The 13,610-nt window shown below is 40.3% G+C and overlaps 1 protein-coding gene across 1 annotated transcript in view; it reads right to left on the bottom strand.

Annotated features, from left to right (window-relative positions):
• The window catches only part of LOC306966031 (collagen alpha-1(XIV) chain-like), a 100,805-nt gene that overhangs the window by 18,674 nt on the left and 68,521 nt on the right, over positions 1-13,610 (bottom strand). The window contains exons 28-34 of the mRNA XM_079560665.1: positions 8,713-8,856; positions 8,471-8,635; positions 8,281-8,319; positions 8,028-8,166; positions 7,587-7,729; positions 7,354-7,463; positions 571-744 (exon numbers count right to left, since the gene is read on the bottom strand). Coding sequence (XP_079416791.1) covers positions 571-744; positions 7,354-7,463; positions 7,587-7,729; positions 8,028-8,166; positions 8,281-8,319; positions 8,471-8,635; positions 8,713-8,856 — 914 coding nt within the window. The remainder of the gene's footprint in view (positions 1-570; positions 745-7,353; positions 7,464-7,586; positions 7,730-8,027; positions 8,167-8,280; positions 8,320-8,470; positions 8,636-8,712; positions 8,857-13,610) is intronic.

Here is a 13,610-nt window from a genome sequence, read left to right as displayed (position 1 = left end):
ACCTAAAAAGGTCCTGTGGGGATTGGTTTGAGCTCTTTTTGACCCAGTTCACAAAGCAGAACAAATAATCATGATTTCAAAAATTGACCAGGTTTGGAATTGATGATTAAACTTTGATTCGACGCACAAACCTAACAGTCCTTTTTACCATGTAACAATGTTGAAGCACTACAGGAAACACAAGCAACTTAACTTTTCTTCCAAACAAATTGAAACCTCTGCAGTTGATAAATTTAGCGCAGGACACTTCACCTGCTGCCTGCCAGCATGTGCCAAAGTGTGCCTTGAGAGTGACATAATTGGTGGAGCAGAGATAGCAAAGTACTGTATATTAAGCACTTTCCACGAGCAATAAATAAAACGAACCTCCTCTAAGTGGTTCACTAAAGGGTTTTGGTATTTATAGCTGCTATTTCGCAGGCAATAACAGTTCACACACACACACCCATGCAGATATTGATCATTAAATCTCTTGGTATCATCTGTTAATTTACTCTAATTTATTGTTTCCCCTTGGTTTATACCGAAGATACCATTCACAATTCAAAGTCCTTATTTGAACGCAAACACAGATTCAGTACTGACCGGAGCCGAGCTGTCCCGTTTCTCTCGGGTTCGCACCAGACGTCCCAGGACCTCCACTCCGTCTGTGGTGATGTTACCCGCGGCATTCACCGATTTCTCTCCGATCAGTGAGCAATCGAGGACCACCTTCACAGAGGTCTTGCTCACGATAATATGAAGCTATGAATGAGAAAAGACATAAGCAGACACACGTATTATTACCAGAATATCTTAATTACAGTCATCAATTATGGCTCGAGGCTCAACAGACTCACGTTGAAACATCTACTGACACCATGAATGTATTATTGATGGTGCTGATGTGTATAAGTTCAAAGCACTTGATCTCATTAATTTATATAGAAGCCAAGAAATCTTCCTCTTGGGAAAAATACTGAAGTGCCAATGCCATAAAACCATGAACGGCAAAGGAGCCTAAAAAATGGGCAAATGGCTCAAATAGTCAATTAGTGTTCGAGCTGCACAATCTCTGCATATGTATTAACCCCTTAACCCCGCCTTTATCGAGCACATTTTCTCCAGTCTTACCCAAATCTAAAAGCTTCTCAACTGGAGCTTACAGCTGATAGGCCAGTGTAACGGCTGATTTGAAAGCTAAGACCTGTAAAACTCTTTCCTCCTTGTCTTTGTTATCACGTTATAGTCGTTTTTGTTTCTTTCAAGTCGCATGTTTGGCCATATTTTTGTCACATTTTTGTCATATTTTGACACGTTCTTATTGCTTTTTTGTAGAGTTTTCACCACAGTTTTTTTAGTGTAATGTAATTGGTTAAGCCACAAAAGTGTGACCAAAATGTGTAAAAAAAAAAGCAACAAAAACGTGATGAAAACACCAACCAAAAAGGACGAAAACTCCTTAGTCCTTAGCTTTCAAATGAGGCGTTACTCTGGCAAAATGCACTTGGTTAAAGTGGGTGGTAAGAGGTTAACTAATAAAACAGTTACACACAGACATTTCGACAGGAGCAGAACAGGACAGACCTCTTGAGACCAGTTAGTTTTGAGACTGGTCCATCCCCCACAGGTTTGCATTTCAAGTGCTTTTAGGAGAATGCAGAGTAAAAACTACTTAATGCTTTTTGACACAGGAGTGGATTTTACAAGATGCCTTCTAAATGTTTCCAGACAGAAGATGAGGAGGTGGAGGGGCAAAGTGTGCGGGGCAGAGCGTTTCAGAAGGCTCTGTCCCCTCTTGTTTTACGGTTCGTCTTAGGAACCACATGCTGGAGCTGGAGCTGGCCCTGGGACCTCAAAGCGCGCGCTGGAGTGTAAATTTGAATGAGGTCCGTGATGTACTGAAGGGCCAGTCCATTCAAAGCTTTAAAAACAAACAATAAAATCTTAAAATCAATTCTAAAGTTAACTGGAAGTCAGTGCAAAGACGCATTGGAGAAATGTTCATCATGTTTTTTGGCTCCAGGTAAAAATCCTGCAGCCGAGTTCTGGACTAACTGTAAGGGTGAAAACACGTTTTGGGTGATGCCTGAATAAAGAGCATTACCCTGAATAAACTGGTCCAACAAGCAAACTGCTCCACACCCCAGGGCTGAGGTGGTCTGGGGTTTAAGGGCAGAGCGGACACTCCGGCCCGTTCATACCTTACCAGAGCAAAGGCGGTATGGCCACATTAGATACATTTTTTGCTAAAACACAATTATATTTAAGATTTGCTAAAGATTGTACCCAGCTTTCTTCAGTTTGGCCATTTTGGTGATATTTATAGTTTCACTTACTTAATGGACATCGACAGGAAGTGACATAAATGAAGGACAACAATGTTAAACTGTTGCCGTGCCAACCTGGGTAAGTCAATGGGAAATGAGTGAGTCAAACTTTACCTTCATCACTTTCTGTCAGTAGCTTAAAAATTCAAATAAAAATAACTCTTTTGCCGAACATTTCTTCACCGAAATAAAACGATAATTAAGCAACCGATGAACTTGCAACTTCTAAATAAGTAATATTTTCAAAAGCATTAAAACCTGTAATGTGCACTTTAACGCTTCATTACGCTCATCGGTTCAGTCATCTGTAATGTACTTTTTATTAAGCGCACAGAACTAGACTTATTCCTACACATATATAAAACCTATGCCTTTCACGCTCAGACAATAAATGAAGTCCTTTCATTTTGTAGAAGGCCCTATGGTAAGCGCTGCACCTGCTCTGTTCTCAGTGATAATGCTAGATAGCGCTATAAAAAGACTTATGTGCCTCGACATTACACCTGCTGCAGTAACGCTGATTTGAATTTCTGTTTGTTTATGCCCCAGCCTCTTTGGATAACTCTTGGGCTTTTTTCTAAATAGACTCTCGCAATCAATTTCAAGAGCGGTTACACAAAGTGGAAAATAGAGGAAGTCTTTGATGCCTGGTGCTTTTTCAATCTGGCAGGTCAGACGCCCGCTGACAAAATACTACTCCGAAATGTTTACTTTTCCTTTTTGCGAAGACATGCTGAAAAATACAACTGCAGTCACACGTCTTTGAGCTTGGCCTAAAAGAAAGAAATGCAATTGCAATTTTTTTTTTCTCTAATAAGGAACTGTAACGTGAAATCTGCATTTAAGGTCAAGTGAATAAGTGTTGCTATGACGATTAGATTAGCCGTGTAAACATGTTCAGGAGCACAGTAGCAACTGAGAGAAGAATAAAATAATTACTGGTGAACTGGAATCACAATGCATTTCACAACATACATTATTTGTAGAGGTGAGTATGTCTATACCTAGTTAGTCCCCATAAGCTGCTTTTTGTGTCAGCCGAATGGCTCTTTCACCCGCTTTGTCGAGCTTTTCCGTAATAAAGGCCAAGACTAAATAAAAATGAAAAAAGAGACTAAAATCATCCAAACTTCTATTGACAGTCTGAAAAAGCCTCATATTTTTTAAATTCACTGCCAAATGAACAGGTTTGTGGTTTTTTCATGTGGAAGCAGCCCCATGAAGTCGAGGACCACGATTAAATATGATTATAATGAATATTATAAATGCAAAGTCGACTAAATTAGTCTTGAATTTAGTCGACTAAATTGACATGCAATTTTAGTCGACTAAAACTAGACTAAAATTGAAAAGCTTTTTTTGACTAAATCTCAACTAAAATTAAATTACATTTTAGTCAAAAGACTAAGACTAAAACTAAAATAAAATATGTTGTCAAAATTAACACTGGTCTCTGATTGGCAACGAGAGTGTGGACAGCCGTCACTATTAACACATCATACGTCTGTTCTAAAAGGGGATTTTGCTGATGTTAGCGTTTAGCCGCTGTTTGCGCAGCTTTAGCTGATGTTAGCGTAACTGTTGCATGTAGCTTACCTTCATAGTTGTATTTAGCGGTTTCTTTTCTGTTTTAATACAGCTTGCCACCTCTGAATGATTCCATAACTCCAGAAGGCAGCATTTGTCCACATTTTTATCATCACGGCTTACAAAACTTTTAATGGCAACCTGTATTCTCCTCCGTGGGGGCGCGGCCCACAACAAATGCGGGTGTGTGTGTGGTGAAAACAGAAGTGTGTGCGGGGTAGAGTCGATACGCGCACGTAGATCGTTTGGTCGGATCACGCTTTGTGGAACGACGGCTATAGAGACAGGAAATTGTAATGTTTGCATAGTAAACATATACCGTATTTTCAGGACTATAAGTTGCACTTTTTTTCATAGTTTGGCTGTGGGTGCGACTTATACTCAGGTGCAACTTATATCAAAATATATATTTATTTTGTTGCTTGTGTACCAGTATCTGCTACTCCTGTACCAATGAAGATTTAAAAAACGGTAAAAGAGCAGCAGAAAGAAAGTGTGGAGTGAGAAACTTGTGAGGGACTGGCGACAAACAGAGGTTACTCTTACTGCAATGAAGAAAACAAAAAAAGCTAATTGCAGGTTAAAAGCTTGATGGCCACAGCTAGAGGAACAAGTTCACAAATGAGAGTTTGAACAACGTGATGCCGGGAGAGGCTTGTAAACGGTGCAGTTACGCCTCCAGGCCCAGGTAGTTGCCAAGGCTAGTGCGACTTAAACTCCGGAGCGACTTATACATGTGTTTTTCTTCCTTATTATGCATTTTTTGGCTGGTGTGACTCATAGTCTGGAAAATACTGTAAATAACTGGGATCATTGCGATTTGCTATCATTGAAATCCCTTTTGCGAGCTTGTGGCAAATATTTCAGTACTACTTTAAAGGCATATAAGGCATAATTTGTGTGTGCATAATTTACATTTTAGCAGATAATTTATTTTTCCTATGTTCAAATAATTTTTTCTTAGCAGCTTCCAGGAACACCACTTCTCACTCATTATTTTCTAGCAAAGAGAGTGCTGCATAATCTTTATCATGATGTGTTTGGGGTATAACAACAATCAGGAACTGAGAAAAAAGAAGAAAAAACCTGGCAACAACACAGTGAGCATGTAATCTCCCAAAAGAAATGTCAAAACAAAGCAAATGACAAGAGGCCTATGGAATTATTCATGCTTTTGTGCATTAGAGTGTAATCTCAGACAGACAGTTCAGACAACTCTATTCATCATCGACTTCGACATACTAGATAACGCAGTGCTCTCCAATCCCTGTGTGCAATAAAAAGGGTATAAGGAGGAGGGTAAACGGAGGACACCGGGAAACTGTAAAACAAAAACAATTTATGAGGAGAGGAAAGCTCTGTGTTTAACCACCTGGGATGAAGTAACCACAAATGAGGCGCGGATATCATGGTGAATCTGGAAAACTGGCGCTCTGACTGCTCGCACCGGGATTGTTATGGCACTTTTTAAACACGCCGCGTGAGACGATGTGGGTTCAGGCAGACGAACCGATCTGCCGACTCCGCACTTTCAGCCTGATCCACTGTTCGAACGGGAAACCCTTGCATTTGCATTATTGAAAGAGTTCATGCCACATATACTCTGCGTGTTTGTCTTGCGGAGTGCGGCGCAAGGAAAAATATAGACTTTTTAAATTTTAGCAGCAAACTATTCACTCTACATTTCAAAGGATTAACTTGCAGAGGCAGATAAAACTAAATGAATGGCCAGCGGCAATAAAAGCTTCAACATTTCTATTCAATTCAGTTCAACTTCATTCTGGACTTGTAGTCCATTAAAAATAAAATAAAAGACAAACAATTAAGATGGCATTTTAAAAAGACAATCATGCCAATGTCAAGTCAGATTGAAAACGTGTCACACTCTGTTTTATTTGTCAGGGACACTATTATTTCAGGCATGTTCAGTCTACACATAAAGCTGTACATCAAAGTTCATAGTACTGCCTATAAAGTGTTCACTTGCATTGACAAACATTTCTGTGGCACTTGACCATCTCAGTTTCTTCAAAAGAACACGCAAAGCATCATTATAGGCCACCTGCTGCATGCTGGCTTTCTTATAATGAGTCCAAAGGTGAGCCGTGTACAGTCAGCTTTACTCTCTCTGTACAACAGCCAGAGTATTGGCCTGGGCATACAACACTCTGCATTGTCTGAAAATGTCTTCATCATCTGACATGAGGTACTTGATTTTGTTGACAACATGCAGAACATCATTAAACAGACAAAAGTTCGGAAATGTCATCTTCTTGTCTTCCTCGGTTTTACAAATCATAACCATACTTTTCGAACTATTGTACTTAAGGTCATGCTTGAGACCACAGACTGAACAGATATTGAGGAGCTGCTATAGACCAGTCGTACTTGGATTATACACAACTAAATTGTATAAAAAATGATTCAGAACAATGCTTCCAGAGACAAAGCCAGTGTTACAGGCTAGTCGACAGTTCATCTAAATACAGGCGAAATAACACTGGGCACAGACCATCCCCCTGTCTAACCTTACTTTGAAAAGGCCAGATACAATTTTCCCCCATTTCATTTGCACTGTTTGCTGTGAGTACCAGAATGCTATTGTGAGTCAATTCAAATAGAATAATCGAAATGACAGTAGATTGTAGAGTAAATCTCAGTACACTATCAGGCAGATGGTTTCTCACAAAAGTTATGAAAGGCCAAATACCAATAGCTGGAGATCATGAACAATAAGCAGCATAGTTTAGTGTTTAGTTTGTCATCTCCACAATGGTCCAAAGTATTTCTTTCCTTGCAGACAATTCCTTTACATCTTCTCCACCTCACCTTCACCCGTGCGTCTGCATCTCGAGTTTCTGAACGCTCACTTCACTGAACACTGTATCCCTGCTCTCATGAGATGTTTTCATATGGAAATGTGAGCACAACAAACAGACACAGAAGCACAAAACACTTTACTCTTGTCATCTCGTCTAAACAACAGCGATGTACACTTCCTCAGGCTGAGCGGCCGACTGCGTCTGCCGCCTCAGAACACTGTCAGCAAAAAACACAAAACAACGGGCAAATAACACCAGAAATGACGGACAGCGTGGAGTGGTTTTATCAAATAGAATGAGATGGCGCTTGGGGAAATCATTACTCCAAATGCAGATTTAAATGGTAAACAAAGATCTGTATGGGTACTTCTCCTAACAAATCTTCAGAGGAGAAGCTTTACAAGGCATGTCTATGGGAAAATAGCCCAGCATCTTTGTAAGCAAATACTGAAATTAAAATTAAAAGTCAAGTGCCACCAGCCTCTTAAGTACAAACAAACTAACAAGTAGAATAATTTAGCATAGGTCCTTTTATCTACCTGAGGTGTCCATAATTATGAGAAATAGTGTGATAATATATGTAGGCAGCACAGCTCAGTCCAGGCTTAGTCCAAAGTGAATGTAGTAAAACTCACCTTATGAAAGCTTCCGTGGAACAGTGTCTTTATTTCCACCCCCTCAAATGTGACAGTCTGGAAGTCTCCCTTATAGTCATAGTTGAAGAAGGTCAATGTTTTCCCAGAGTCTAGGCACACGACAAATACAACAAAACAATGAGAGGCAAAAGGACAAAAAGTCTGCTGTGAAATATATCAAAAATAAATGTTACATCATGTTCCTAACAACAGAGAAATATAACCAAACTCACTGTCCAGGATCACTCCAACCAATGGCTCATTGCTTTTGCTCAGTATTTCCCACAATGCAAATGGTTCTTGAGGGGTTTCGGGGAGAAGCCGGAGCATCATAGATATGGTGTAGTCAGAGGGCAATCCTTCAGGGTGGAGATACCTGAATAACAAAACAAAAAAATTCAGTGATGAAGACATGTGTTAAGTTCTGTTTTGGTCTTTTTCAAAGCACTCTGCGTCTCTCATGGAGCACTTTTGAGACAATCTTTCAGGCCCTTTCTTGCTGATCAGAGAGCAGTGTTTTCACTATGCCTTTGAGCACTTCAGCTCTGTCTTTACGGCACTTGTCATTGAGTCTTTTCTGAAAAATGATAGTTCAAACAGCTCAGACAGCAAAACTAGAGCACATCTTCAATGAGCGCTCTTTAAAGTAGTGTATGGCTGTATGATGCGCTCACTTTGTGGGTTGGGACACCAGGGCGTCTTTATGCAAGCGGTAACAAGGAAAACTGTTGAATGATCCAGGCTCCAAAGAAACACCAGGGATAGTGCTGTATTCTTTCTCCACCAAACTGAACTTCTCCATCATTCGAAAACCTCGAGAAAAAAACACAGTGTAGCTTTATTAAAGGTGTCATGTGAGAAAAGAGAGAAGCACAAGGCCTTTTGGACGACCTGTGAAGCAAATTCTTTGTTCTTCTGGCACCTTACCTGCCATCGTGTTACCGCTCATCAAAACTGATGGACAGGCTGAAAAGCACAGAAAGAGGTTTTTGTTCATGAAATAGATTACATTTTGTACATTCACTTTGCTTTATAAAGGCTTTATCTTTCATTTACTGTTTGACGTTTCATTTTTTTAAAACTCCATCTGTTTCTTTGCAAACTTCAGGTCACTTACTGGCAGTGGCAGCTTCACAGACGAATGTAATGAGCTGTTCTTCTATTTTCTTCACAGCGTCCAAGTCGTCCACAAAGAAGACATGTCTATCGCTGGGCTTGCTGGCGATATTCACCAGCTCGCCATAGTCAGCATCCGCAAAGCCAATGGCAAAGATGATGTATCCTGAAAGTTTATACAAATAGAAACTCAAACACAAGAATGCATTAAGCTTATGCTGGTGCAAAGCACAAAGTGAGTACCCTCCATCTGCATCTCTTTCGACACTTTGTTCACATCGTCCTGTGAGCGTCCATCCGTGAGAACCACTAAAACCTTAGGAACGCCTTTCCTGGCTCCAGCCTCAGGAGAAAAGATTGACTCTTTGACATGTTTGATGGCTCGACCTGGAAAAGACAAAGATTTTTCAGTGATTTTATAAAAAGCAAACAAAATACAAACATTAGTACACAATATTTTTTTTTTTTTTAAAGAAAAGAGATAAGATAGGAATTTATTGATCTCACACTGGATCTCACTTGTTGCATCAGCTCTTAGGAACCCCAGGAACGTGCAATCAAGTAACAGTAACTTTCTTCTGACAACTGGCCTTCAACCACATTCCGGCACATGTATTATTATGGTGAAATAATATATTCATGTATTCTCATCAAATATTAATAAAACTACCTTATTACATGGACCCATGAACTAAAGTCTGGTCAAGGCCTCATTAGCATTTAAATATAAATGAGATGCAGCCAGAGACGGGAGGATAAGTCCACATGCAAATGTCACAAACCAATGTGTCATAGAGATGCAAAGAGATAAACCTTTGATGGTGTGCGGCTCCATATCTCCTCCTAATGGACTTAATCAGTCAATAAAATATGTCTAGACAGCATGACTAGACCCAAACAAAAAGTGAATGACTCTAGGAAGAGTAGCTGTGCTTGTTGCAGCCAATAGAGATCAAAAATATTTTATTGCTATCGGGGGGAAAATTGTCCATTGTGTTTGATCCATTTCTCAGGTGAATCAGTCAGGATTGTGCATATTTTCAGTTAATGGGAAAATCCAGTATTGAACCCGCACCTCCTCGCCGTGAGGCAAAAGGGCTTACCTCATAGCCACAGTATACCATCGTTATATAATACAGTAAGAAAGAGCTACAGTTTAACTTCTCAAAGTTGAACTGTGCACAATGAAAGTAGTGCCAGCACCTACAGTAATTATCATCAGCTCAATTCTTTTGCAATTATACACCACAAAGAACTGTACATTAAATGTCACATCAAGCTAGTCTTGAGTTTTATATCCATATGCGAGACTCTGTACGACCTTTCAAAAATTATACTGACAATCACTATGATTAAACTACTTGTCAATCTTCTTATATGTTGTATGCAGAACAAATATATTTACTGCAAAATACTGTTATGTAAGGGTTCTCTATGTGAAAGATGCTATTCTTAAGGACTATAATGAAAGTGTATCCTTCAACCCTTTTGTTTCTTGCTAAAGCAGGCGTCAGTGACGTCTTGTCAGATATCTGCCAAATACACTTTACATCTGTTTCAATGCGGTTCTCTGATCGTGCTGGTTGAGACAACAGGCAGTCAGGCATGAAGGCTGGAGATGAGAAGGGGAAATGAGAGGGAGGAGCTGTTGAGTGGGTGGTGGAGGGAGGCAGGGGGTATTGAGACGTGGAGCTCATCCCAAGGTGCACAACAACAAAGAAATGAGTGTGACTGTATGTCTGCAATGTCCAGTAGATCTTACTAGCAGCACTAACATAACATAAATCACACCATATGACAATTTACACAGCCTATATCACAAGAATATAGTTACCACAAATATATTAAGGATTTTACAAAACACCTCCAAACAAACGAGTGTTCTGTAGTCTGATAATTTTGCGATGTTAATCATTTTAACTTTTTACTGGAAATGGGAGCACAGTGAGGCCAACTGTTAAGGCCAAACTGTTGCAGCCCAACCACACTGTACATAAGAGCCATGTCCCAGGTGTTTCCTTGAGTTGAAATACTTCCTCTTCCTATGTCACAACAAAATGTAGTTACATTTGGATTATTACATTTGGATGTTAATAGAGGTTGTATAATAGATGTGTTTGTTAAATACAGGAGACAGTGGTGCTCACCCACAGCGTAATTTAACCCCCATGGTCTAAAATTAAGCTCCACAATGGTGGTGAAACAGACATCTTCTTTACACCTCACATTACCTGGAATTATTCTAACAAGGCCTGTCTGTGCCACTGTTTTATACTGAAGACATAAATCTCACATTTTAGTTAAGATATATACAACAATAGCCAAATCTAACACTCAGAGTCACAATAATCTTGTCTACTGCAGAAATATGGATGGTAATGAATGATGGATCAACAGTGGATCTAATCATCTCGCATTTGCTCATCTGTATCCACATCCAGCATCAAAGCAAAGCAAAGATTAGCAAAAACATCTCAGGGGTAAAAATCCACTGTTCTGACGCACACGCACCCTAGTGAAGACTCTTTACAACCGCAGCACTAAATCAATCGCTCCCAAAGCAGGTCAAAGGCTCCCTAATACCTTAATGAATAAATGCATAATAAGAAGCCAAATCCCCGTACATCAACATCAGCACCCTGGGCACCTCCTCTCCTCATCACAAAAAAGTCACGAAATTAATCTATGGACTCTGCATCACTTTGACAGCTTTTAAGAGAACATCTCAAACATTACTCGCCAACCCCCCAACATGTACGATTTTACCTGAAAACAAATAAATAGTCTAATCTCTAATGTATATGTAATCTATATAATCGGTTTTCTCAAAATGCTTATTTTTAGGCACATCTAACATCTAATTCGTGCCAAAAAAAAATCTTCTTTTTTTACTGTTGATATCGAATTACTTGCTTAGTTGATTGCGTTTTTAACCCCCAAAAGCAAGTTGTTTTTTACAGACTAAACAGGATACCCAAATTCCCCTCTGTAGTACATCAAAATATGACACCAAAATTAACCAATTAATTGAAACTGTCTCTTTCCATAAATCCAATTTTGTCCCTCAAAATATGCACTTTTGATCTTTTTTTTACATTTACATGTAAAGCACACTATAAATTTTGCCAAAATGACAAGCAATTGAGTTAAAAAGCTTTGTACATAGACATAGTGTATGCGCGCTTACTTTTCTACAACCTATTATGGCTAAAAGATGCACAATGTAAGTTATGAGCCAGTCCTAAGCCCAGATAAAAGAGTTTTGTTAGGAAGGGCATCTGCCATAAAATCTGTACCAATATGCAAACCACTGCAAAAGGGTAAAGTTAATGTTTGAAAACTTGTCTCGTGCGTCACAGTAAAGTAGAGCCGCTGGTCTGGATAGTAGAAGTATAGCATTGAAAATAAATCATAAAAGTGAAAGAAATATATGGACCACTGAAGCAGGGGCTGTTAAAATGACTTGAAATACTGGTTTGAAGTTATGCGAAAAAAATGTGTCGACTTGACCTAAAGGGCTAAGGGACCTGCTGTGGGATATCACATAATAGGTAGCCATTTCCAATAAAAAACATAAAAAGGCATTAAAACTGCGGGGTGTCTGTCAGTTTCCACACAGACACCGTTGCCAGAGGACAGAGGTGAGCGGAGAGTGACAGCTGCTGTGTTTTACAGAACAGCTTTGAGGGCTGCAGACAGTGAGGGGCCCTGATGGGGTGAAGCAGAGCCTGGTTTATAAATGAAACAAGATATGTGTGGGCTTCCACGCAGCAGTGGAGCAAAGCAAACTGGTGCAATTTAAGCACAAAAAAATAATTTAAGTTTTACTGACGGTGTTTGTGATTAATTAGTCAAAATACTAACCATTGGTATGTATTGTTTCGAACAAAAATACATCTGAAAAGCTAAGAAATACACAAAATTAAACAACTCTTTCTGTATACAAAACTGTATATAAAATGGTGGTTTTAATTGATGATGATGATTTGATAAAGCCACCAATTATTCACCTCCTATCTCTTCGTCTCTGTCAGCAACTGCAACGCCCACACTTGCCCCGTGACCCATGGTGTCCCCCAAGGTTCGGTGCTCGGCCCCCCTCTTCTTTACCATCTACATGCTCCCCTCCGTCAGATCATCCGTCACCATGGACTCTACTTCCACTGTCACGCCGACGATACCCAACTCTACATCTCCACCAAATCAATTAACACTTCGCTTATCCACTCCACGATCACTAACTGCATGTCCGATGTCAAAACCTGGATGGACAATGACGTTCTCAAACTCAACAGTAATAAAACAGAGCTCCTCGTCACTGGTCCCATATCTCTTCTCTGCTCTGTCCAGAACTTTACCATCCTCATCAACAGTCACCCTCTCCTCCTCTGTACGCAACCTCTGCATCTTAATGGACTCCACCCTCTCATACCAAACACACATCAACCATCTCACTAAAACATCCTTCTTCCAACTCAGCAACATTTCCCGCCCCCGCCCCTCCCTTACCCAGTCACCAGCTGAACTCCTCATCCACGCATTCATCACTTCCAGACTCAACTACTAATAGCCTCCTCTATGGACTTCCCACCACTCATCTCCAAAAACTGCAATATATTCAGAACGCTACTGCCCGCCTCCTCACCCAGACCCAGTCCAGAGAACACATCCCCCCCGTCCTCCAACAGCTCCACTGGCTCCCCGTTCAATACACTACATCCACTACAAGCTCCTCCTCCTCACCCACAAGTCCCTCCATAACCTGGCCCCGCCCTACCTCACCGAGCTCCTGCAATAACATCAACCCACTCGCCACCTCCCATCACCCGCACTAATCGCCGGACCTTGGGGGACTGAGCCTTCGCCATCGCCACCCCTCACCCTCTGGAACTCACTCCCACAATACAAAACTTCAAATCAGTACTCATAACCCACCTCTTCAAACTGTCTTTTTCTTCAAACTGTTTCTACTATTGTCTTCCATTGCTAAGCGTCTTTAAGTGTCCAAAAAAAATCGTTATACAAGTTTGTCCCCAAGAAACGTAAAAGGAAACTGCTATGCCACTGCAATGCATTGAAGGCAATTTAATATGATGATAATGGGAGTGTGACCACTGTGCAACGCCCTCTCCAGCACATGA

Source organism: Gobius niger (assembly GCF_951799975.1).
Source record: "Gobius niger genome assembly, chromosome: 8".
Lineage (NCBI taxonomy): Eukaryota > Metazoa > Chordata > Actinopteri > Gobiiformes > Gobiidae > Gobius > Gobius niger.
Note: the sequence above shows the minus strand (reverse complement) of the source record. Positions and strands in the feature narration are given on the sequence as shown.